Source organism: Labrus mixtus, chromosome 15 (genome assembly GCF_963584025.1).
Source record: "Labrus mixtus chromosome 15, fLabMix1.1, whole genome shotgun sequence".
Classification (NCBI taxonomy): Eukaryota; Metazoa; Chordata; class Actinopteri; order Labriformes; family Labridae; genus Labrus; species Labrus mixtus.
In genome coordinates, this window is record NC_083626.1 from 26,341,650 (window position 1) to 26,367,310 (window position 25,661).

General features: G+C 40.2%; 2 protein-coding genes and 1 non-coding gene across 4 annotated transcripts; all 3 read left to right on the forward strand.

Moving 5' to 3' along the window:
- The first annotated feature begins 1,245 nt into the window (after positions 1 to 1,245).
- On the forward strand, positions 1,246 to 11,633 carry ccnt1 (cyclin T1). Of its 2 annotated transcripts, none has more exons than XM_061058158.1 (9): positions 1,246 to 1,430; positions 2,050 to 2,131; positions 2,220 to 2,348; positions 3,293 to 3,353; positions 4,833 to 4,895; positions 5,023 to 5,068; positions 5,237 to 5,400; positions 5,524 to 5,594; positions 6,571 to 11,633. In XM_061058158.1, the coding sequence occupies exons 1-9, from the start codon at positions 1,258 to 1,260 to the stop codon at positions 7,846 to 7,848; spliced, it is 2,067 nt and encodes a 688-aa protein (XP_060914141.1). In that variant the 5' UTR covers positions 1,246 to 1,257; the 3' UTR covers positions 7,849 to 11,633. The 2 variants fall into 2 exon arrangements, with proteins under 2 accessions (XP_060914141.1, XP_060914140.1); XM_061058157.1 differs by having other exon boundaries at positions 4,833 to 4,894; positions 5,013 to 5,068.
- A 155-nt stretch (positions 11,634 to 11,788) lies between these two features.
- Positions 11,789 to 25,226, forward strand: kansl2 (KAT8 regulatory NSL complex subunit 2). The gene is made up of 10 exons (XM_061058161.1): positions 11,789 to 11,876; positions 13,741 to 14,015; positions 14,168 to 14,340; positions 14,522 to 14,636; positions 15,447 to 15,610; positions 15,707 to 15,870; positions 17,467 to 17,563; positions 18,191 to 18,444; positions 20,370 to 20,567; positions 24,880 to 25,226. The coding sequence occupies exons 2-10, from the start codon at positions 13,765 to 13,767 to the stop codon at positions 24,964 to 24,966; spliced, it is 1,503 nt and encodes a 500-aa protein (XP_060914144.1). The 5' UTR covers positions 11,789 to 11,876; positions 13,741 to 13,764; the 3' UTR covers positions 24,967 to 25,226.
- On the forward strand, positions 17,706 to 17,839 carry LOC132990461 (small nucleolar RNA SNORA2/SNORA34 family). Its single transcript, XR_009676066.1, has one exon. It is a non-coding gene; the product is annotated as a small nucleolar RNA SNORA2/SNORA34 family (small nucleolar RNA).
- Positions 25,227 to 25,661: the final 435 nt, after the last annotated feature.

A 25,661-nucleotide genomic window follows, 5' to 3' on the forward strand; every position in this document is an offset into this window, starting at 1 on the left:
ATTTCTGCAATAATTTTACATTTTATACTGTGCAATATTTTATATTTCTGCAATAATTTTACATTTTATACTGTGCAATATTTTATATTTCTTCAATATTTTACATCTCATACTGTGCAATATTTATTTTATATTTCTGCAATATTTTACATTTCATACTGTGCAATATTTATTTTATATTTCTGCAATAATTTTACATGTCATACTGTGCAATATTTATTTTACATTTCTGCAATATTTTACATTTCATATTGTGCAATATTTATTTAATATTTCTGCAATATTTTACATTTCATACTGTGCAATATTTATTTTATATTTCTGCAATAATTTTACATTTTATACTGTGCAATATTTATTTTATATTTCTGCAATATTTTACATCTCATACTGTGCAATACTTATTTTGTATTTCTGCAATATTTTACATCTCATGCTGTGCAATATTTATTTTATATTTCTGCAATAATTTTACATTTTATACTGTGCAATATTTTATATTTCTGCAATAATTTTACATTTTATACTGTGCAATATTTTATATTTCTGCAATATTTTACATCTCATACTGTGCAATATTTATTTTATATTTCTGCAATATTTTACATTTCATACTGTGCAATATTTATTTTATATTTCTGCAATAATTTTACATTTTATACTGTGCAATATTTATTTGATATTTCTGCAATATTTTACATCTCATACTGTGCAATACTTATTTTGTATTTCTGCAATATTTTACATCTCATGCTGTGCAATATTTATTTTATATTTCTGCAATAATTTTACATTTCATACTGTGCAATATTTATTTTATATTTCTGCAATAATTTTACATTTTATACTGTGCAATATTTTATATTTCTGCAATATTTTACATCTCATACTGTGCAATATTTATTTTATATTCTGTTATGCTACTACCTGTAAATAACTCCTACCATACATTGCCCATCTTACCTGAATGAGAGTTCCTTTTTTTTATTTTCTTCTTTTGTTGTTTTTAGCTGTGGATGCTTGTACGTGTGTGCACTTTAAGGTGAAGTCAAATAATTTCGTTGTACAATTGTATAATGACAATAAAGACATTTTATTCTATTCTATTTTCTCGTCATAACACCTGATTAATGTGGAGGTTTGTTTTTAGTGACCCCTGGTGGCCAGCTCGGGTATCGCACCCCCCGCTGCTACACTATGGGTGTGACGTATGTTCCTGTGACGCGCAGAAATTTTAAACTATCGTCCTTCTCAGTGATGGCGGCTTCGTTTCGTTCTCTCCCTGCAAGCTGTAACAACAAATGGTACTACAACCGACAACAGATCGACAACAGCCCATCTCGGCGAGCTGGACTTGATCCGGACAAAGAACTGTCCTACAGACAACAGGCGGCCAACCTGCTGCAGGACATGGGACAGCGGCTCAATGTGTATCTTTTGTCAGGGGACGAAACGCCGAGCACCGCGTTAGCATGCGAGCTAGCCCGGGTTAGCTCCGTGTGAAGCCGGTCCGCACTTCACCAGGTTGAGTGTTTAGTTCCGCGATGACTTCGAGGTCATTTCATTTGCTTTAATGTCTCCGCATTTACGGTGTCTTGTGTGTTTTTTTAATCTTCCCTACGGTAACGATATCCCGGCAGCGGCGTAGAGCTCCAACCCGGGGCCTGCTGGGCCTTCAGGACGTTAGCATTAGCATTAGCATGTGTTACTGTAAATAGCTTGTGAGAGCGACACAGAGCGGAGCTGTGTTATTAACAGTGTGTTCAAATTGTGTTTTTTATTAAGTCGTGTACACTTCTAATCTTCAGATTAATACTTAACGTGTGTTTTCTGTTAAATAACAGTTTCCGGCTAACCTCTGGCTCTGACGTGTGAGGCTAACTTGAGTTTACACTTTGTTGTTTTGTTGTGATAATAACTTACACACGTTTTCTAAGTTAACTAAGGCACTTTATTTATATTTTATTTCACATAAAGGCTTTAATCATATTCAAGAACCCTTGTTTGTGATGTGTTGTTGCTGCTTTATCCTTAACTGACCTGCACCAGGTCCCAACTCACTATAAATACAGCCATTGTGTACATGCATCGTTTCTACATGGTCCAATCATTCACCAGATTCCACAGAAATGTAAGTACAGTTTTTTACACTTTTAATCTCAAATCAATAACATGAGATTATCAATTGACTCTTCTAAACCTATTTTGGACCTCTGCAGGTTATTTCTCCAGCTGCTCTCTTCCTGGCTGCAAAGGTTGAGGAGCAGCCGAGGAAGCTGGAACATGTGATCAAGGTGGCTCATGCATGTCTCAATCCTCAGGATCCTTCTCCAGATGTACGCAGCGATGTAAGTGTCGTGCTGACGGGATAAAAATCGCATGTTATATTCCTCTGTCACCTCTTGTGTTTACCTGGCAGGGTATTGATTTAATCTCCACAATAACAAAGGCGTAACAGGGACGAAACTCGCATCAAAACTCATATTTATTCAGACACAACAATGTAATGGAAGTTGTAAAGCTGCCTTTTTTTGCCCCACTGTGACCTTAGGTTAAGGGGTCACCCATTGCCTCTGGAAGTTATTAGATCTCTTGTAGCGATAGTGCAGACACTTTTATATTTATGTATTTTGGCATAATGTTTTTTTTAACTTTCTTTTGTGTAACTTCCAGAAGAAGTGTTTTTATTTTGAGCTGTTGCTATCTTGCATTTTTAGGCTGCTTGGTGAGTTGGTGAAGAGAGCGAAAGATTAAAATGCATCCCAGTTTTTCTTTTTCTTTGTAGAGATGTAATGTGATGCTGAGAGCTTCTGGTTTCACTATTTAAAATGGCTTGTGTTGATTCACCTGACTTGGACTTTTACATTTATATCATGTCACAACTGTTTGTTAGATTTGACTTGAGATGTACAATATGAACCGGTACTAAAGTCAACAATTTGGAGCAGGAGATCAAACGATATCACACAATATTTTTTGACTCCTTTGCTGTGAAACTCTAAGATTAGGTCGCCTTAAGATGCAAAGTGCTTTTTTTCCCAACTCCATTTTTTGTTAATCAAGCGGTAAAAAGCCCCCCCCCCCCAAAAAAAAAAAAAAACAACCAGGTTGTAACTCTGTAAAATGTGTTAAAGTCCAAGAGGTGTGAACCCTTATTTAATGCACTGTTGCTCCAATCGTCTAACTTGTTATCCATGCGGCTTTGTCGGCTCTTCATAAGTGAAGGGTCTAATATGTTTGACAAAGGATAGAGGCCACCCAGTGAGTAATGTGCCTGTCCTTTCAACCTCAGGCCTACCTGCAACAAGCCCAAGACCTGGTCATTCTTGAGAGCATAATACTCCAGACCTTGGGTAAGTTGGGAAAGGCGAACTGGATCTGTTGATTTCCCTCCAGAAGTATGTGTGATGATAGAAAAAAAAAAACCATTCACCCTGTTGTACAGTTGTTTACAGAAGGTCCGTATGCAGCGTGCAGAAAAAGGAACTCCAGACTTCTTGTTGGCAGCTGCCTGCATCATCCACTGTTTCTGCTTTCTTCTCTGTTGTGTCCATAACTTCTCTACATTTCTTTCTTCTTGTCTAGACATTTGAAAGCCATTCTTTTGAGGCCTGTTTGATAAATCGCTGCTTTGATCGTGAACAGCGGCTTTTGTTTTGTGTATAAATTGCTGTCATGCTTCGTGAAATAGGCAGCTGATAAGAGGATAATAATTATTTTTCAATCAAAACAAAAAAATGTGTTCTGTGTTGAAATAACTCTTTTAACGGTTTCATTTTTATTTATTTTTTAGTTTTCATGTCATCTAGGATGTTACTGGAAAAATCCCATGCAAAGTGTCGTCCCCCTGTTATCATAATTCTCGGTCTTCCATACGTGCATTTGCTATTTTAACAATCTAAGAGCGTTCAGACTGATTATTGTAGTTAAGAAAAAAGGCAGGTTTTTGGATTTGAAAGATGTTTAAATGTTTTAAGAAACGTTGCCATTGCACATGCGCAGAGTCACAGAGAAACAAGCATTTGAATTTTGTGAAGGTGACAAAAACAGCTTCCATGTTAAAGGAACATTTTACACATAAATACAGCAGAAGTCCAGTCGATCCTGTGTAAATATTTCTGAGTCACGACTGTCTACAATGAGTGAGGCGCGCGAGTCACGGTGCCTGAGCCGTATTTACATCATGTTTACATAGACCGGACATCCGGCCGGCTCACCCTCTTGCCTATAAAAGCTGTTAAAGTGAGGGACTAGAGAAAAGAAGAATAACATACTGTACTCACTGCTTATTTGAACGTCACATAAGTGTTTTTAGATCACGGTCATTCCATGTAAATTTACCTGCAATGTGTAGCTGCGAGCTAACCAAAGAGCGCTTGCAGTAGCACGCTAACACAAGAATGCAGCCCAGGACTTAAAAACAAGAGGTCGAGACCATCAATATATTTGGAGTTTTTGATTGGGGAAATGCTTCATCTGAGAAGAAGGCTACATTCAGGCTATGGAAACAGCAGAGATTAGCTTCACTGGTGGAAACCGAGAGGCTAGGTCCGCGTCTCAAGTTCATGTTTGTTCTTGGACAACATTTACCCGTTGAAACTCACACCCTACACAAGTTAGTACACAGTGTTCTAACAGAAGTACCTGCATTAAGACACAGTATCCGGTTTAAATTAACTTTGATTTAACAGTGTTTGATTTCTTCTTGACTTTTCATAATCTTTGCTTTACAATTTTGTCATGGAAATTGAATGCAGTGAAATCTTTGAACTCGTCTGACTCCTGCATTTTCATTTATCCATCTTTGTCTTTGTCCCTTTTTTCTATTACAGCATTTGAAATCACCATTGACCATCCACATACTCATGTTGTCAAGTGCACTCAGCTGGTCAGAGGTGAGCATCTACTCACTGATTTACATTTCTTTAAATTCTCTTTTTACGTATACTGAGCTTGATTGTGAACACCGGGTTACCACTCCCCAGGTTTTAAGTGTGTTTTTTTGTTCTATTGTTGTTCCAGCGAGTAAGGATTTGGCTCAAACATCATACTTTATGGCCACAAACAGGTATATCCACAGTTCACTATAACTGCCTTAAACTGTAAATGAGTGCAGGAAGTTTTCTCCTCTTTTTGTGTTTATTTTTCAAACTCAATATACTGAATGTCTGCTCTCTTTTCTCCTCTTTCTGGTTTTTTATTTTGTTTTCCTTCCGGGACGTATCCTGCCACATAGTCTGCACTTGACCACGTTCTGCCTGCAGTACAGTCCGCCCGTCGTGGCCTGCGTGTGCATCCACCTCGCCTGCAAATGGTCCAACTGGGAGATCCCCGTGTCGACAGACGGCAAACACTGGTGGCAGTACGTGGATCCTACGGTTACCCTCGAGCTGCTGGATGGTGTGTGATGCAAATATACTTCCCCATGATGAAGGGCTGGTTTTTAAAAGCACCTGAAAGTCATATATCAGTTAACGTATAGATAATTCACAAGATCTTTTCTTTTCTCCTAACTCCTGCCAGAGCTCACACACGAGTTCCTGCAGATTTTGGAGAAAACACCCAGCAGGTTGAAACGGATCCGCAACTGGAAGGTAAAGATTTCTGTCCTTCAAGCAATCAAATCTCAGCGATTTTATTCCTGCAACGAGGCGGAGGAGAGAGCATGGCAGGCGGTACATTTTACCGTCTCATTATGACGCTTAAGGGTTCATGTAGAGGTTTTAAATGAATCATATTATCAGACAACTCATCCTTTAAACATCATATTAAACTGTATTAAAAACCACATTGAAGTTATCCGGTTGGTTAGTTTAGTATATATTAAACTACTCTATATTAAAAAGGAAATAATCTTCAGAAAAGATAAAGGGGTAATAATGGATTTGAAGTGTCTAAAAATGTAAATTCTGGTTGGTGTTTTTGTTTTGGATTTTGAAAATTTAAAAAAATCAGAGAATCGAAAAATACTCAAAGTATTTTTCTGAGTTTTCTGTTGTGTCTTTCATCACAAGAAGTACACTGATTTACACAAGTAGTTGGCTGAAAATGTTTTGATATTTGGCGACGATTGGCATTTATTAAAATTTCTGATAAACGTGTGCAGGAGCCTGATTTAAGGTTTTTAATTAAGAAAGAAAAACGTCTTTAACTTAGTTTTATAACGTGGAGATTGAAACTTACCTTGTAGTTACCTGATCTGTGCGGATTCTGGATTCTGTGATCATGAGTCCTGATGGGTAGCCTTGCAGAGAGCAACAGTTTTCTGACCACGTCTCACATCAGTTTAACATCAGTAGAACTTTTTTTTCCTCTAAGAGTTTGTCAGTAAAATGATGTTTCAGCCATTGCAGTCTCATCTCCATGCATGATTTATTACAGGTGTGTCCGTCCTTCTCACCTCCGTTGGATTAATTAGACATGTTAGGTTAGACATTTCAGTGTGCATCTTACAGGTGAAACATGAGACTAATGCAGGTCTGTGTTGGAGTTCATGTGCCCTTGTTTGTGATCTACAGATACTTTCTGCGTTCTGCATTTCTGTTAATTGTTTTTTCTCTTGGCTCCCAGGCTGGAGGTCAGACGCCAAAAGCCAAGCCCAAAGTCCAGGAGGACGGCGACCAGAGGGACGCCATGATGAGCATGATTTCTATGGCGTCATCAGAGAGCACTGTGGCGGGCCTCATGAGCCTCTCCGCTCCACCCACCACTTCTTCTTCTTCTTCCTCCGGGGGGGAGAAGGACAGAGGTGCGTCCGGCAGCGCTCAGACCTGGAGTGGGAAGGGTCAGCCGGCCGTGTCCGAGCAGCTGCAGGCGAACAACGAGATCCACGTCCCGGCTAAGGTGTCGCTGAGCGAGTACCGCGCCAAGAACGCCGACGTCCTGGCCGCCCAGAAAAGGAAGCTGGAGAACATGGAGGCCAGCGTGAAGAGGGACTACGCCAATGCTGCTCAGGCTCTCATCGGGCAGCAGCAGAGGAAGGAGAAGCAGCATCATCAGCAGCAGCAGCAGTCCAGCTCCTCCACCTCCGACACGTCTAACCCGTCGCCCATTATTTTAAAAATCCCTCTGGACAAGGAGCGGCACGAGAGGAGTTCACTGAAAATGCGTCTCCCCCTCGCCGGAGGAGGCAGCGGTGGGCACAGCACCGGCTCCCGAGGACAGGAGCAGGACATCAAAGTGAGAATACGAGTTCCCGAGAAGCAGAGGGGCAGCTCAGGAGAGGAGGGCAAGAGCAGGGACAAGCACAGAGAACGCTCCAACCACCACCACCATCATCATCACCACCACCACCATTCTTCCTCCAGCGGTGCCTCGCTCTCCTCCCACAAACACTCGTCTGGTTCCAGCGGGGCGTCCGGGAGCAACAAAAAAGTCCCGAGCGACAGGACTGGCTCCTCGTCCGCCTCGCGCAAGAGGACGCACTCCCAAGACCCCACGGCGGGCTCTCACCCTGCTGCTAAAGTCAGCAAGTCCGCTAGGAACACCTACCAGCTGCCGTCCCTGTCTTCCTCCTCTGGACAAACTCTGGGGCCCAGTGGGGACATTCTCCCCGCACTGAGCCTCCCCCACCACCAGGGGAGCTACCCGCACTCCAAAGGCGACAAGACGGACACGAACGGGCACGGGGCCGCAGCGGGGGCTCAGTCGAACGAGTACCAGGATACTTTTGAAATGTTGAACTCGCTTCTGAGTGCGCAGGGGGTCCAGCCGGCCCAACCGTCCATGTTTGACTACAGATCCCAATACGGGGACTTCAGGTACAGCGGCGGCTCTCGAGGGAGCAACTCCAGACCCCCGCCCCTGCCTTCAGAACCTCCTCCCCCACTGCCGCCATTGCCCAAATGATTTCCCTGAGCAGGAGACGCATTATGATTTTACTTGACATCCATCTTGTTACATTAAGTATTGTAAAAATTCTCACCCAGCATTTTTTACAGCAGAGAAATGTACTGATGAGTTTTTTTTTTCTTTTTCTACAGTTCACGTGAGGGGCAATAATGAGACGCTTCAAAAGCTCTCCAAATGTGATTTTTTTTTTTAAAAAGACAGAAAAGTGTACAAAATATTTTTCCCCCTTTTGTCAGAACTGAAATGAAATGTGATGACGGGACGCGGTATTTTCTATCGTCACTGTTTTGAGTGGAAATCATCACCTTGAAATCATAAGGAAAGATTGACGTCTTCTTACCGATTGTCTTTTTTATAATGTTTTTATAGTATGTTATTTATTAATTGAATGCTTTTAACAAAAAACATAGTCTCCTTTTCTACCTTTTTAAGGTTTCCCCCTCCCCCCATCAAGACTGTACAGGCTGATCTGAGAGTGCATGTCATGTCTCCAACGCCATCTTTTCAATATTTTTCTCCTTTATTTTTTTATATGCTTTTTTTTTTTTTTTTAACACCTTAACCTAAAAACATATAGGTGATCCTGCCCAGCTCCAGTGTTTTAAATATTTTATTTTCTGCATTCTTTAGTAAAATTGTAAAAAGGAAAAAAAAGATTGTAAAAATGTTTTAAAAACAAACATGAAATATTTTTTAAATTTTGTTATGGGAAACTGCAAAAAAAAGAGTTGTAAATTAAGGAAACTTGTACTATTTTTTTTTTTTTTTTTAGATTTTTGAGTGTTGCAGTCATTGTTTTAAATGGTTGTAAAATATTCATATTCAATTCTTTAATCATTACACTAATGGATAAAGTTCATACCAAGAATATAAAACTATGGTTTATCAGAGGGTTCAAGCATATCTGCTCGATATGGCCACAGTGAAGGAACAGCCAGTAAAATGTGACTTTTTTATCTCGTCGTGTGGGTGAATCTTCTGTTCTCTCTTTCTCTCTCGCCTTTTAGAGGTGACAACAACTCAGAAATATGCTGATATATGGAGTATGACCAAAACTCAGTGGACGCCCAACCAGCACACCTTTCATGGGCGTGTTGGACATCTTTTCCTGTAATTACATCCATTAATATGAAGTAGGCCCTCTCTCTCTCTCTGGTTATTATGTTATTTAAGCCCTGTTTCCACCAAGTGGTCTTATTCAGTTCTGTTCACATTTATTGGCGTTTCCACTGTCAAAATTTGGAAAGGGTACCAAAACAACTGATCATTACCGTCCTACTTTTTTGGTACCCTCCTGTTGGGGTGCCACATGTACCGATCTGACCCTAAAGGACGGAGCTAGACACACTGCAGTCCCGTGATTGGTCTAAAGAGTCGTCACTTCCCATGCGACAGCATGTTTAAGTATCCTGTGGATTTGGGGAGAGTAATTTCAAGGTTGTTTTTGCGACTTTTGTGTGCGAGTTGCTCCACCCCATTGACAACCTCGGAGATGCAGACCTTCCTAGGAATCATTTATCTTTCTTTTTTTTTTTTATTGTGTCGTGTTCTTTTTTGTTGAATTTATGTGCTATCTACACTATGTTGCGCAGCTGCGTTATTGATGTGTAAGTGTACGGTTGGCTGTGGAAACGCTAGCAAGATTTTACATACATTTTACTGTACCAAACTGTGCTGAACCAAACAGGACCACATGGTGGAAATTGGACATCTCCGCTGGAAGGATTAATTTAGTTTTTAAGAATGTTTATTGGATTCTTTTTGCCCAAAAGAAGAAAAAAACGCCTGGCTCCTAATTTGTGTCATCTTTTCTCCTTGAGGTGATCATTTGTGATGCTTTGGGTTCTGTGCAGGCCAGTTGAGTTCCTACATACCAAACTTTTCTCATCACGTCCTCATGGACCTCTCGTGCTCTGAACAGCGAAGGGCTAAAATGTCTTTGTATCCTGTAGCGTTGAGTCTGCACTTTACTCGAGCTAAGAGGCCAAAACCTTTAAAAAAAGAACCCCTGAACAGTTTCCGTCCTCAACCAAACTCTTATGGTAGACAACGTTCATTCTGGTACATAAAGATCTTCTGGCAGCTGCAACACCCTGCTCGATCCTTCAGGCTGAGAAAGATGACCTCGTGCATTTTGTTTTTTAAATCTGTGTTAAATGAATTTCCTCACAGTCTAACTTAATTTAAATACACTGAATAGTTTTTGGATGCATGTGAAGTCGTGTGCAGGAGACGTTTTTTTGTGCACTTTTGGATCCAATCATCATTCTCCTTTGCCCGTGATTCACAAAAAAATAATGTGCAAAGCGTTTTCTTTTGAGTTTGTCTGCAACTTGAAGGCTGAGCTGATCACAATAACAGCATTTACAGACGCCTGGGGGAAGTTTTTAAGCTCCTTTCCGAGTCAGTACATGTTTATCTATGGAGATGCCATGCTTTCTTGTTGGATTTTTATTGCACCTAGTAGCAAAGGGTGCGGCTGCGACTTCTCAAAACAATAAAAAAGTAGCAGTGTCCACTGACTCTTGGTCATGCAGGTCTGTGTCGTTTGTATGAATTTGTGAAAGCAAAAAAAAAAAGCCTTCTGCTGGTACTTTATGGTGACCATATCGAGCAAAACATACAACTAAGTACTCACAACACACGATATCAAAGAATAACCGAACATCTGTTTGTGTTTAGAGTCGTCTTTCATTTGTGCATTTCCTTCTTGGCGGTGTTTTAAATGTGTTTAACCTCTTTGTGCAACCTGTCCTTTCATGCTGGTCTGAGATTTAATCATGTTTTATTATGTCTCTTGACTCCATAACCTTCAGGCTACATTGTCAGATTTGTTGTTCCTAAGCCATCAACAAGCCATGATTAATCAAAAGTTGTTTGTACGTGTTTTTATGTTGTGTAAAATCACACGCAGCGAGCCGGCTTCTGACATACCTCCACTACATGGTCATAAGATGAAGTGAAACACAGTCTGAATAGTTCCTCTTTTAATGATGGATTTGTATTTGAGCAACAACAAAAAAAAAGTGGAATTGGGGCCTTTGTTCGAAAGGGAATCGGATCTCATCTGTACATTGAATTCATACTGAGCTTTATATGGTTTTGATTGTATAGTATTACTGCTCTTTATCTGCTTTCTTTTATGCTTCTAATCTAAAACTTGTGTGTTTAGGGCAGTTCACAGTAATGCAGTACAACAAACCAGCCATACAATTGTAAAATATGTGTTCCCTTGATTATATATGGAAGATAAGCTGAAAGAGTCCGGCTCTTTGCTCAGGCAGCAGAGGTTTTATTACTTGCTCAACTCTTGGTTGTGACAGGGAAACGGTAAATGCACTGAATATTTATCTCTGTAGCTTTGCCTACAATGCAATTGACAAAGTGTTAAATGTATACTGGTTAGACTATTAGAATAGATGTCCAATATATCATTATACCTTAGGAAATTGTTTTTATTTGATCTGGACAAAAATCTTCCGATTTAAAGTATTAACGCTATGCTGTGAGAGGAAAAGGACACACATTTCAAAACAAACCCATATGTGAGGAGAAAATACAATTTGAAGACACTCATGCAACCTTACAATGCAAAATCACATACCTATAATAAGTTGTGTTTTTTTCATGTCTTGGTGTTTTTAGTGACACTCAGGTCTGGAAATGAAACGTTTTGGGATTTTTTTTGTTTTCTGTTTAAAGGTTATATGTGAACACTGTTCTTTTTGATATAATGTGGTTGCTTTATTCTCAATTAAAAGTCAATAAATATTTTAAGAAAACGACCTTCGCACTTGAATTTTGTATAAACAAACTGCTGCAATATTGTGGGTGGAAAAGAAAAATTGCAACGTTCGAAGTGCTTGATTGGCACCTGGATTAGCCAATGAAATCGCGTTAACTTCAACCTATCAGCGCAGAGTGGGCGGGCTTTAGAGCGTGTCTGCAGTGGCAGTTACTGGGGATGCTACAAAAACGACGTTGCATCCGAGGAAGGAAGACCTGTTCGGACTACGGGGACGAAGGTAAGCCGGTGAATGCAAAGTACTTGGATTTTACCATCTTTTGGCACACAGGCTTGTTGGTGATGTTGTAAAAAACGACCGCATGCAACCTCCGGTCAGCTAAAACCGATTTCTGGTCGTAAATCGTTAAAAGTAGCGGTTAGCTTGTGTTAGCAACCGCTAAACAAAGATGGCGACTCCATAAGTGAGAGAGTGACGCAGAAAGAGAGGCGGGCTGAAGCTCCGTGTGGCGCCCGGTTAGACTTAAAGAAGACAGAGAAGCACTAATGCTTCATTTAAATCTACAAAAACAATATTATTCCACTTGATGTGACTACGCCCTGTATGTTGCACGTATGCCTTTTAATTATGTGTTTAATAATGATTTATTTAAGAATCTAATAAAGTTGATCATGCGAATCTGACAAGCCACCTGACCTGCCAACGCCTGCTCCATTTATTCAGAAGAATATCAACTTTCATTCATATTGGGGTCAAAGGTTATCAAACGCAGCTCATTCATTCATAATCATATTGTTGTTTTTGTGTTTTAAACCAATTTTTTATTTAAATTTTAGCGTAACGTAAACCACGCGGTTCTCTAATAGGCATGGTTATTCATAAACAATGACGTTTGCTTTTGTCTTTTAAGATCCCACCTAAAATTCAATATTATTCAGCTCTGAGTGTACAATTAAGTAATTATTTTATATGCAAAATACCCGAAAAAAGAATCTTCCCTGTATTTAACCAGACGGGGCTGTTTTTCTGCCTAATATAATATAAAAGATGTCAACAAATCTTTAAATTTAAGAAGCTGTATCATAGGAGCATGATAGAAAAATAAACATTAGTCTTAAAAAAATTCAGTTTATTTGAATTTTGGTAAATTATGTGGATCTAGCCTCCATGTTCCACATCTCCATGCTAGATGCATAGATGTCTCTTATTAAATACCATAAAGCAATTAAAAAAAAAAAAGTTTTATCATATTCTCTTAGGCTCCAGTGTTAAACTTTCAATCTTTATTTGTCAGCTACCATTAAAAAAAAAGAAGAAAAAAACAACTTAGTTAGGGGGCATCTGGAAGTCTGAACTAGTCTGTAAACTGTGACTCGACAGAGACGGAGCAAACTGTGAGCCTAAATCCTCAGGAAGACGTTCTGGGGTGTATTGAAAAACAGAATGCATTTCTTTTAGGCAAGACCAGCATCATTAACTGTGTCCAGCGGGACAGTAAGACTAGTAAGGGACTTCAGAGCCCTGGATTCTTGTGGACGGGCACAGCTGATAACATACAGTAATTGTTCGGTATTACTGAAACACTTAACACAATTCAAATGACTAATTGGTGCAGTGTTAACGACTGAATGTGTTTCACCACCAAAGTGCAGGGTTTCCAGGGTGCCCTAGGGCTGTGCTCGACACAGATGGAGCAAACTGTGGGCCTAGATACTCGGGAAGCCGATCTAGGGTGAATTTACAGAATACACGTGGAGTAGGCAAGACCAGCAGGTGAATCTGTGTCCGCCGGGGAGATAAGACTCAGGACTTTAGAGCACGATAACACTGAAAGGCTCACAGAGCGATTACATCATTAGATCCCAAATTTGAGCTGATTTATGTATTTGGTACTTTACTTTTTCATTTTTGCTTTGTCATATTTCTTTATTTCCGTTGGAGCTGCCTCCCTTTTCTTTACATATTTTCATATTAATTCTTCTGTGATTGCAAAAGGGTTTGTTTAAAGTTTTTTTTTTTTAATGTCTCCTCCTTTTGAAATGCGATCAAAGAGTATTTAAATGTAAAAAACACAAGGCACTTGTCTAAATAGCTTCAGTTTTTGTGTTCAGTTCTCTAATCTCGGATGTTCTGTTTGTTTCAGCTCTATTTATTTTACAGACTTAAAATGAACAGGATACGAATCCATGTTTTGCCTTCAAGTCGGAACCGGGTGTCCCAGACACCTCGTCCCCAGGAGCCCCAGTTCTGCTCCTTCACACAACGGCCGTGCTCTCAGCCTCGTCTGGAAGGCCTGGAGTTCTGCATAAAACACATCCTGGAGGACAAAAATGCCCCGTACAAGCAGTGCAGCTATGTCTCTGCCAAGAACGGCAAGCGCTGCCCCAATGCGTCTCCGAAAGTGGAAAGGAAAGATGGGTGGGTCAAAATTGAATCTGCTTTTAACAAGAAAAACAACATTTTTAAATGCTGTTAAGAGGTTTGGGTCTCTTCTCCCAAGAGGACTGGAGACACAAACTCAAATGGTGCGTTCTGACATCTCTCTTCATATGACTGCATCTCTTTTTCAGAGTGACATTCTGTGCAGAGCATGCTCGCAGGAATGCCATGGCCCTCAGAGCTCAGATAAGAAAGCCTTCCTCTAATCCATCCCCAGAGGTACTTCTGTCCCAGCTAAGTGGTTACAACAGAGCAGAGACGCACAGCGCTGATGGGAGCCGGTCTGAAGCTAGCCGTATCCTAGGTAAAATGCTCAGACTCATAAAACTGTAGATAAACAGCTAAATAAATCTCATGTGCACTGGCTTGTGTGTGTGTGTGTGTGTGTGTGTGTGTTGGTGAATTGATGCACATATTTCTATTTACAGTTGACTTTAACCTGTTTGACATTAAGTTAAGTGTTCCTCTACCTTCCCTCTGGACAGACGAGGAGAGTCTAAGTGAGGAGGAACAGGGTCCAATGGTTTTAGACCAGACATGGAGAGGAGACCCTGACAGTGATGCCGACAGTGTTGACAGTGATCATGAAGATCCTCTAAAGTAAGAACAAACCAAACAAAAACATTGTTATACTGTTGGATGAATTAAGCAAAGTTAGATCCCAATTCATAAAACATAATTATTGTCAGATGTTATGCATTTTTAGGAAATGCACTCAGGAAAAATTCTTGTCTGAATCGTGAAGTTAAAAGGTCAGAATCAGATCAAAAACACAACTTATTGTTATGCATGCTGAAGATATACAGTACTGTCTGAAAATGCAAAGCACAGTGGAACCAGAGGAACTACTCACAGATAATTAGATAAACCTGAGCAGCTTCAGAAAGAGTTTGGAAATTGATATTAAGTATTTGCATCAACATTTTCTTATCTCTGATATTGAAAGAAGCCTCAACCTTCAAAACTCTGAACTTCTATTAATGTCAAAGCATTCGGGACGTAACCAAATATGAAATTCTAGCAAAATACTTTCTGAGGGTCTTAAGTCTTGTCTTTTATTTTAAACCATAAAATTTAACTGGATGAATGTCTGGATCTTAAGTAATAAGAGAAACACTAGCGTTGGTGCAGCTTGCAGCCGCAAAAAGGCCTGTGAGAGGTATTTTTATTATCATGGAGCACAGAATCTGTCTTTTACAGAGAGGAAAGGACCTGCAGAAAATCCTCTACAAAACTAGGCTCATTATAACCCTTCAATATTGAACTGTCAAAAGGTTTTTTTTGTTTGCCCCCTGCCTTTCTTTTCAAACATTTTATTGAAGCCTGTTGTGGTGTTGATAAAAGCATGGCTCTTTTCACTGATATTTTCACAGTTAGTGTATTTATTTATTTTCTTTCTGTATATTTCAGACATGCAGGAGTTTACACAGCAGAGGAGGTGGCGCTCATTACTCGAGAAAAGCTCATCCGGTTACAGTCTCTCTACATTGACCAGTTCAAACGCCTTCAGCACCTTCTGAAGGAGAAAAAGCGTCGATATCTGCACAACCGCAAAATGGAGCACGAAACTCTCGGTAAACTAAATACCATTTCATTTCAGGAAATCCTCGCATGCCCTTTAATTTTCTGTAGGTCTCACAGCCCTCTGTGATGTTTAATGTTGATTTCAGGAAGCAGCCTGCTGACGGGGGCTGAAGGTCTATCCATGAAGGAGAGAGAAAACCTGAAGAAGCTCAAAGCTCTGCGTCGATACCGTCGTCGGTATGGCGTGGAAGCCCTGCTGCACCGGCAGCTCAGGGAGAGGAGGCAGGCTGTGACGGACGGAGCTCCACAGGTGGGACCCCTTCACAGAAAGTAGTCAGTTTAAGGGTTAAGATGGAGGACAAATCCTCAGTAGTCCAACTAGAATCTAGACAGGGTTTAGTTTTAGGACAAATCCAGCACGACTTTCACCTACCGTCAAGGTGCGAGGAGCAAGAAAAGGTAATCAATACCTTTTGTAGAATACAGAACACTTCAATTTAAAAGCAGTCTGCTAATGGCTCATTAGGGGTCATACAAAAGGTTTTTTTCCTCCTTTTGTCACAGCTGCTGTTTTTCTGCAAATTCACTGTGAATGATGAAATATTTTAAATAACACAATCTTTCAAGATGTTATGCCATAGATTTTTTTTTACTACAGTCGATGTTCCCACTTGTTCTCACTTCCATTGTGTTGCAGTGAAGTGAGACAGTTTTAAACTGATGGCTCAAAAAGGAGCTGTATGATTAGACGCCACAAGAGGGAGTCATTTGACCAACTGGCTCTCAATAAAGTGAACTAAGTCTCTAGTCAAAGCTGTCTAAATTTCCGTTACTGCATTATTTTTAAAATGATATAATCGCCCCTGATTTAATTATTAATAGTATAAAACTGAAATAAACGTAAAAGATTGCGAGCTCTTCATTTATATTAAACCAAAAGCTGCCGTGAGGGAAAGAGAGAGCACGGTCTAAATTGCATAAATACGTTAGCAACTCTTTGGTACTGAAACACAGTTGTGCAATTCATCCAGTTTTCAGGAGTTTGTCTGCAGTTTTGGTTATTAAAAAAATGTATTACCCTCTAAGGGTGTCTAGGAACTCTGGTTTTTGTCGCTGTGGTATTGAAACGGATTACGGTTACAGATATCATCTGATTCTTCTTGGAAACGTATCAAAGTTAAAGTCTTGTATCATGACTAGCCTTAAGTGAACCTTACAATATTTCTATTTAATCCAAATCAGATCTACAGAGCCAAAACGTTGAGCACAATTCAATCTTAAAAATATTTATACGAGGTATTTTTGCAGACTTGTAAAGTAATCAGTGTTGATGTGTTTCAAACAGTGCTCCAACTTTTCTCCTCTCCCTCCCTGTGTCTATGTTTATCATGAGGGTATCAGCTGGAGGGTACGTTGACAACAATCAGTCAGCTTAACACGAGTAACGTTATCTCACAGGCTGCTGTCGTCTGCAGCAGCAAACTTGGCTCCGTTATACAGCGCTGCGCTTGCTCCAAAAACTAAAGATATCATCTCAAAACACACACGCAATCTGTTGTTTAGTCTCAGCCAGTACACAGATACAGACATACACACACGAGAGCTATATGAATGGTATGTGTGTAAATTACATGGTAACGATGTCAAAGCTCATAACAGAAAAAAAACTTGTTTCTGCTTATTTCAACAAACTTGTTTTTCACAGAAGGATTTGTGTTTTTAGTGTCCTTCACATAAACACATTCTGTTTTGAAATGATGCAGCTCACATTTTTTTCAAAGCACACCAAAACAAAATTAATTCATGTTTTATAACTATTACTAGAATTGTAGAAACATGTTTAGATAAAATACGTTAATGAGATTTCTGTTTTAAACTTTCCTAATGCTTCTTTCCTCTCTTGCAGTCGCACACAAGAACAGTGTATGAGAAGTGCATCTCGTTTGTGGAAGGAACTCGATGTACCAATCCCTGCCTGCCTATGACCCGGCATTGTCTCTCACGTATCCTCAATGATGTTTTCAGCTTGAGTTTTGTATTCATGTAAAGAACATTTTACCATCTCCTTTGTTTAAATGCTAATGAAGCCAGGTGTTCTGCTCCTATGTACACTCTTTCCTCCTTTTCTGTTGAGCCATCTTCACCCCGGCCCCGATCAAGACCAGCAGCTAGCTGTAGCTGCTGGTTTCAAAGGGCGCCTACATAAAGTCCTTCCTGTGGTCTGTTGATTTTTCCCAGAGTAACAAAGGGACTAATCGGTTCAGTTGGAAGGTACAAACCTCTTTCTCATCCTTCCTTCACCCCCTAAGTCTTTCAGTGAATCTCATGCACTTCATATGTTTCATGCTATAGACTATTCAGTAGTTTTGTGTTTCTTGTCTCAGATGAGAGCAGCAAAAATAATGAACTTTGAGTTTTCATTTGTTAATAAGCGGTATTGCTCAGACAAAACCACTCAGACATATCAATAATAAAGTCTAGCCTTTAAAAGAAGTTTCCCACTGTTTAGAGAAAGTATTAACTGAGTGGTAACTTGTTGTCATTAACCACAGGGCAGAGCTAGTTTTTACTTGAGCTCTTTGATTTCTGTGATCTTCATGTGTCATCGTCCTTGACAGCTATCCCTTCAGACATCTGCCAGGACAGCAATCAGGTGCTTTTCAATAAGTGTCCGGGCATTAAAGACGTCCCGTGTGACCGCACCGTGCACATGGGTCAGTCAGACGACCCCCGCTGCTCGCTCCACCTCAGCCTGCCTCCCCCCATGTACCAGCCCGAGCAGGAACATCCCCCGCAGGAGGCGATCAGCACCGCGAGCAGAGACATGTACCTGAGTGCAGCAGAGCTCCAGCCCACAGAGAGCCTTCCCCTAGAGTTCAGTGATGTACGTAGTAATGATGCGCTGTTCTTCAGCGTATAAGCTTTGAGGTTTAAATAATCTCTGGTGGGTTTGCCTGCTTAGTTGGTAAACTCGTTACTTATTCTTGTCTATCTCATCGATTAGACATAACTATGACTGGAGCAGGAGAGTAAACACTGAATAGTCCAGAAATGTGTCCTCTTGAATTTCAAGAAGACAATGGACTTCTTTGCCATGCCTTCAATTCATCGTCAATCTAGAAGCAACGAATAGTTTTTTTACTTGTCTGCTTCAAAAGACACCTGGGGCCCGTTTCAGAAAGAAGGTTCAACTAACTCTGAGCAGATTTACCTCCATGTAGGAAAATCTGAGCTTCTGGTACCAGAACTGCTGATTTCAGTTCTTTCAATCAACTCTGACGAGGTTCACTCGGGATTCAGCGCGTGCACCACGGCAATAAAAAGCCAACATTAACGGAGCCCCAATACTATGATTCATCATGGCAACAAGTTACAAGAATAGTCCCTCGAACATGATATCCTCATGCGGACATTCAGCGAGTATAAAATGTTTTTAGAAAGGAAAAAGTAACACTGCTGCAGCAGCAAAGCAGATAAATGGTGTAGGAGAAATCTGCAGCTCGAGTCAGCGCTTATGTTTGAATATAGTCAATTCAATTAATGTGATCATAATTATAATATTACAGGTAAACACTGGTGTTGAACCTAAAATGTATTTTAATTTAGGTGGAATCCAGCAGGAGAAACACTCAAAATAAAATATAAGAACTGGAGTAAGGCAAACTTTTTATCCCGAAGGTCCTCGACATAAGGACGTGCCATGTTCGACATACAAATCAGATTTACAGGCGTATAGTATGACTAATATTATATTAAAACAAGCTGTATTTTTATTTGGACAAATGCTGAATCTTCACTAACACACATACTACTGACTGAATGAGGAAATGAAACTTCCTCGCTCTAAAAGAGGGAAGAGACAGAGAGGAACTCTGGGTTCATTGAAGAAAACCTGCTCCAGGTTAGGTTCACAGACTCTGTTACCATAGTAACCCTTTCTGGAATGGGCTTGGGTAACCCCTCTCGAGTTTGAGCGACCTCTCTTTCTGAAACGGAAAATCCAGAGTTTCCCTCATTTCAGGGTTTGCACTAAACCTGCTTTCTGAAACGCGCCACTGGAGCCGATAAGCTCAAAATCACAGGTTATGCCTTGTGTGTATATATATCGAGGAACCAGTTTACACCATACACAGGCTGGTCAATTTATTTATTTGTTTCTTCCCACTAAAACAAGACGGCTTCCTCTCAGTGGTCATGGTTTGTTTGTTTTGCATTCACACTAGAGTACGATGGCTGCTTCATTAATCAAACATCGACAGGATTCTGATTCAGGGAGACTAACCAACGCAGTACAGAAACTTCTGACTAAAGACTTTTTATGAAGGATTATCTAGCACTGCTGTGTAACCTTGGATATGTAGTTTATGAATTCATATGTAATTAAAGTACTATTTAAGTCATTTGCTGGTTGTGAATTGTTAAAAAGTTCTATTTGATTACGTAGCAATTAAGGTAACAAGGATGCAGAACTCATGATGCACCATGACAACAGAAAAAATGGCCTCTGCTTCATTTACAGCACTGGTGGGTTTTTTTTAAAAAAGGTTTATAAACCAGGCCAGAACTATGGAGAAGGTTTCTCATTCATCACAGGTGTTTCGGCATTTGCTTTTCCAGTAGTGTACGATATCAATTGTAAACACAAACTTGGGCAGAGCACTATCACAGTCACTTTCTCTGTAAATCAGTTATCACAAAACAAAGACGCCTCACCAAGTGGTTGGCGATCCAACCACATAGAACACAGAAAACATCTCTTACCAGGTGAAGATTGAGGGTTAGATCTCATAGATATTCCTTGTCATACAGGACCTGGATGTGGAAGGGGATGGCATGCAGGGTCCTCCGTCCCCTCTTCAGTTCGACACGGCCCTGGCGCTGGAGGACCAGACCATCAGAGCCATCGCCGAGGCGCCGATGGACATCCTGACAGGAGAAGACGCGGACCTGGATGCCTCGGGACAGGAGCTCTCGGAGAGGGATGTGGATGCCATCATGGATGACCAGGTTAACTCTTGATAAAAGGCAAAATGGTGGCGTCCATACCACCGTGCCAAAAAACAACAATCCTACAGTTTCATTCTATGTCACACTGCAAGCTGGGTTTAATAAAATCTTGGTCTCACTCTGTGTCAGTACTATATGCTTTTCAAGTTGTTCCACCGTGAGCGATGAATCGTAGCGTTGCGATGTTATTTGGGAAAGCATGAAACTAAAGGGCGGATTCACAGTCAAAGTCTATTTTGAAAAAAAAAACCTCTGCTAATATGAAAAACAACATCCACATTTCTTATCTTATGGCGGCTGTGTCGGTCGTTTCAACCAGAAGGTCGGGGGTTCGATCCCCAGTTCCTGCAGCAACATGTCCGATGTGTCCTTGGGTGAGACGCTGAACCCCAAGTTGCTCCCGCTGCTTCGTCAGCAGGATAAGTTACTTCTGATGGTCACTTTACACAGCAGCCTCTACCATCAGTGTGTGAATGTGTAGGTGTGACCTGCAGTGTAAAAAGCACTTTGAGTAATCAGAAGACTAGAAAACCGCTTTACAAGCTAAAATCCTTTCATCATTTTGTCTGTTGATAACACACGGCTGCCATAATTGCATCTCATTGGACCCTTCCCCCTCCCCCAGAATAAAAAAAAAAGTGTGCTATTTATTCCCCTTTCAGCTTAAATGCGACCTTGTGCATGCATGCACTTTAAAGTTGGTGACTAAGTGCTGCACCTGCTCGTCAGTTGCTAACAGACAGGTGGGTTTAGTTTGCATGATAGAGGTGTCAAAAAGAGTGTTGACATTTTAGGATTAAGTACCTCAAAATAGAAATAAACCTTCACACATCCATTCCATAAGACAGGTGTGAAGGCGAGTAATGTGTCCCATCTAAAACTTAAAGGTAAACTCACTGCCTACGTTGCCAATAAATGTTTGTTTGTAATTAGACCGTGTGCAGGGCATTGGTCAACGTTTTTACAGGCTTACAACTGCTACAGATGACAGATTTTCTTAGTTCCTTTTTCAGAGCACATGAGTTATTAATTTCTGTCAGGACCTAAAGACAATTTCAACCAAAAATCTTAAAAAATGTATCTGGAGAAAATGACCAACCCTGCCTTTAAATCAAAAAGATAAAAAAGGATATATTTGTCATTTGATTCCCCTGTTGGAATAACAGGAATCCTTTTTGTTTCTACTCATTGGTGATTGTATTATTTCTCCCTGCCTGCTCCGTCACAGTGAAACCTGCAAGCTGGCTCATTACAGACCACATTAGTTAAGTTTAATTAATTAAGTTCACAGAAATCAACCAGGGTGAAATATGTGTGATTTAAACAGCTGCCTATGGAGGTGACACCTCATTAATTGGTGACAGAAGGGAAAAAAAAGGTCTCTGGAGACGACAAGGAACAGAAGGGGGGGAAAAAAACTTTCATGCGTGTTTCCCTTTAAACTACTTTACCTGAGCTGTGACTGAATCCCCTCATACACCTGTATCATCTAACATCATAACAAACCTCTGAGATAAGAAGACATGAAATACAAAGTCATGTTTCCTGTCATGTGCATCAAGAATGTTGTGATTCCTTTTGTTCATGCATCCCAACCCGTCTCACAAACTCAAGGCTAGGTTGTTTGTTTACAACGGGCTAATGGAAAACAGGCGACGGGCCGATTGTGCAAAAACTCCAATGGAAAAACATCCTCTGAATTTGAAGTAAACATGTGCACACAATATAATTCAGTCCTTCTCTCAGACAGGATCCAAATAAAGAACTGGAGCACACAAATCATTTAAAGCTGATTTATTTAGGTGCAAAGGGACTCATGTTTTGACTACTACAGAGTCCAACCTGAGGTCGACTATAAATTTGCCTGAAGTGATTTGTGTGCTCCACTAGTGTTGTAATTAAGACCACACTAACCGAGACCAGAGTGCTCAGAGACCAAGACATCTAGGGAACGAGACCGAGTCAGGACCAAGACCGTAAAAATCACAGAAAAATCTTCATCTTGTGAAGTGGGGAAGGCACTGACTAAGACTGTAACACCAGGAGGGTTGCGGCAGTAACTAGGGGATACAAATTTAACTACAAATTAATTTAAGTTATTGGTTCTTCAAGAAAGAGGAATTTTCCTTCTAATCACAGTAATGATGGAAAAATAACCTGTGTAGTCAGCGGTGAGTCTTGATTTAAAATCCGGAGTCCGCTCAGTCTGAGACCGAGACAAGACCGAGTAGAAATGCTTTCCATTCTGAGACGAGACCGAGAACTTAAAAAAATGGGAGACCAAGACCAATTTTGAGTTCTACAACACTGTGCTCCTCTACTTTCTTCAGATCCTGCCTGACAGACGGAGTCCACTGAGTTACATTTTGAACGTCTAACGTCCTTCTCTGAGAGCACCGACCTCCATTTGTGGAGCGGCTGCACTAAAGAGTTTCCTTCTAATCTGCAAAGAAGACTTCTAAAACCAGAGTAGTGTTTGCATATCTCACATGTTCCAATAGTTAACCTGACACAGACTAAGCTCTTAAAACAACCTGTATGATATCCAGAATATCGTCACACACACACACCAGCATGTCAGCAGGTTTCTTTCACCCTTTGCTTTGTTAGAAGGATGTTACAAAAACAAGACGATAACGTAGTTCAGTAAAGAAAGTAATAATCATTTGTCGTGTGTCCACATTCTTATTCTTTATGTTGACTGACAAAATATGTAGGACATGTCAGCCGGAGACCGAAGCACAAATTATCAGTTCATGTTTAGAGCTGTAAATGACACCTCTTCAGTTTCTAACACAGATCTTCTGCTCGCATATTTCACAGTTTTAAACCCAGGCGGTACATGTTATGGGCTCTTTTTGAATAATACTGTAGGTACCAAAACAAGCTTTGTAATGTCTCCAGTTTAACATCACAGAGAAATCTCTGGAGGCACCTCGTCGCATCATGTCCACTCAAACATTTGAACTTGTTTCTGCTGCTGACAGGTTCAGATTGTTCTTTAAAAAGTCTGACACCATTCAGCGTTGTAGTACTCAAAAACGTCTCGAGACAACTTCTTGAAGGTCTCGTTCTTGTCCTGGAATTGTAAGCATGTTTACTCGGTCTCAGACTGGGCACACTCCGGATTTTAAATCAAGACCAGTCAAGACTACCACTGACGGGCTATTTTTCCACGTCATTAATGTGATTAGAAGAAAAACCCCTCTTTGTAAAACAACAAATAACTTCCCTGTGTTACTGTCTAAGTGAGTGACATCCCACCTGCACACAAGATGATGATTATTATGTGATATTTATGGTCTTAGTCTTGTCTTGGCCTCATACCCATACAGAACCCATACAGCTAAATACCCAACCAACATATTTGACCTATCACAAGAGCCATCATAAGAAACCGACAACACGAGCTGAGACCATGAGGACCAAAAACTTAACATTATGTGAGAAACTGAAAGAGATCCAAAAAAACAAGGTAAAAGCAATAAAAGAGGCAAGAGCAGTAGAAACAAATAAGTAAATAAAAGTAATAATAATAAGAATAGATTAAGTTAGTTTGATAAAATATTAAGAAATCATAACAAAAATTAACGAGCCATAAGAGCAGTTCAAGGAGATAAAAGAGTAAGTTGAGATAAAAACTCCTTAGGCCCCCGCCTGAGGAGCTAACAGTACCGATATCTGCCCCAAAAATCCCACATCAGTCGACCCTGGAGATTAGGTCCTTTAGAGAAACACACCAGGGACTTTCAGCTCAGTTTTTAATCCGCAGGGCCGCTTGTTTGTTACTTGTTTGCAAAAAAAAAAACAAAGAAAGAAAAGCTGATTAACCCACCTTTTTATCTCCTTGTTCAACATTTTTGTAAATTAAAAAAACAAACATGTAGATTATTGATATATATATATATCTCTGCAGGTTTTGAAACCAAATCCTACCCTTGCTTTAATGCATATTTCAATGAGAAAAACCATCAGCTACAAAGTTGTTAAACTCTGCACGATCAGAAAGAGAGCACTGATTTTGAAGTAACTGACATAAAGTTTGGTTAGTGATGCTGTATTAAGTATTTAAGATTCAAAGCTTGAAATAAAATGTTCAGAAGAGATTCTTAAAGAAAGTGAGAATATGCTTCTGTGATACTAAATGTGAAAGAATCCTGCTCTACTTAAATGAAGCCTCGTGGTATTAAGTTTTGGTTGCAGCCTAGTCCTCCCTCTATGCATCCTGGCTGCTCAGATTGGATCCTAATTTGAAAAGTTTTGCATATAAAGTGTCCCACTGTGTCCTGACCCTCTGTCCTCTAACACACAGGTGGTGTCGGAGGTCGTTGGAGGGGAAGAAGAGGCCACAGATAATTTACCCCAAGACGTCAACCCAGCTTCAGTCGATGCTCCCTGATAAAAAAAAATTAAAAAAACCTCTGCAGCACTATCTAAAGAAGATAGAGACAATAAAGCTGCAAATCCACCAGAAGAAGTCAGAACTTCTAGATTCAAGAGACTTAACGACTCGGGCTCATTGTTGTCTGCCTTTTGAACGAGATTTAACGACCCGTAAAGATGAGGCAAATTAGTCTGCTTTTGTGTAGAAGAAACCATGCCTGTTTCATGCAGCCTTACAGAGGTGACGATGTTCAAATAAAAACAATGTTTCTGCTTTAGTCATTTTTAACTTAACATTATTTAAAAGAGTTTAAGATACGGCAACACATGGCGGTCAAACTACTTTCTTCTCTGCCAGTCTTTCAAATGCTCCAAGTGGCTACTCCACTCTCAAGCCTTGTTCACACTTGATCAAAACTCCTAAACGACTCCTGAAGTTTTCAGGGTGAGCTGCATGACACAAACAGAGTTTTTCACTCTGACTTCTTCCCAAGTGTCTCCTGCCAGCACCCTAGAATTTTGTTGCATGTGTGAACAACCAGATCAGGAGGATTTCAGGGGCGGTCCTCCTGAAATGTTCTTAAAATTTTCAGGAGTGCAAGTGTGAAAATTTTCTCCGTATTCTCAGCATGGCAAAACCCAATCCTGTATTTTCAGAAAACAGGAACCTTTTGGCGGTATTAAGAAGTCCCTGTCGTCTTATTTAGACCC

Bases quoted from the DNA above. Each gene is read 5' to 3' on its own strand.
- kansl2 (XM_061058161.1), top strand. From the start codon at position 13,765: ATGAACAGGATACGAATCCATGTTTTGCCTTCAAGTCGGAACCGGGTG. The intron at 15,611-15,706 runs GTAAACTAAATA...TGTTGATTTCAG, and splicing joins AATGGAGCACGAAACTCTCG to GAAGCAGCCTGCTGACGGGG. The intron at 17,564-18,190 runs GTATCCTCAATG...CTATCCCTTCAG, and splicing joins GACCCGGCATTGTCTCTCAC to ACATCTGCCAGGACAGCAAT.
- ccnt1 (XM_061058157.1), top strand. From the start codon at position 1,258: ATGGCGGCTTCGTTTCGTTCTCTCCCTGCAAGCTGTAACAACAAATGG. The intron at 3,354-4,832 runs GTAAGTTGGGAA...TTTCTATTACAG, and splicing joins CATAATACTCCAGACCTTGG to CATTTGAAATCACCATTGAC. The intron at 5,595-6,570 runs GTAAAGATTTCT...CTTGGCTCCCAG, and splicing joins AACGGATCCGCAACTGGAAG to GCTGGAGGTCAGACGCCAAA.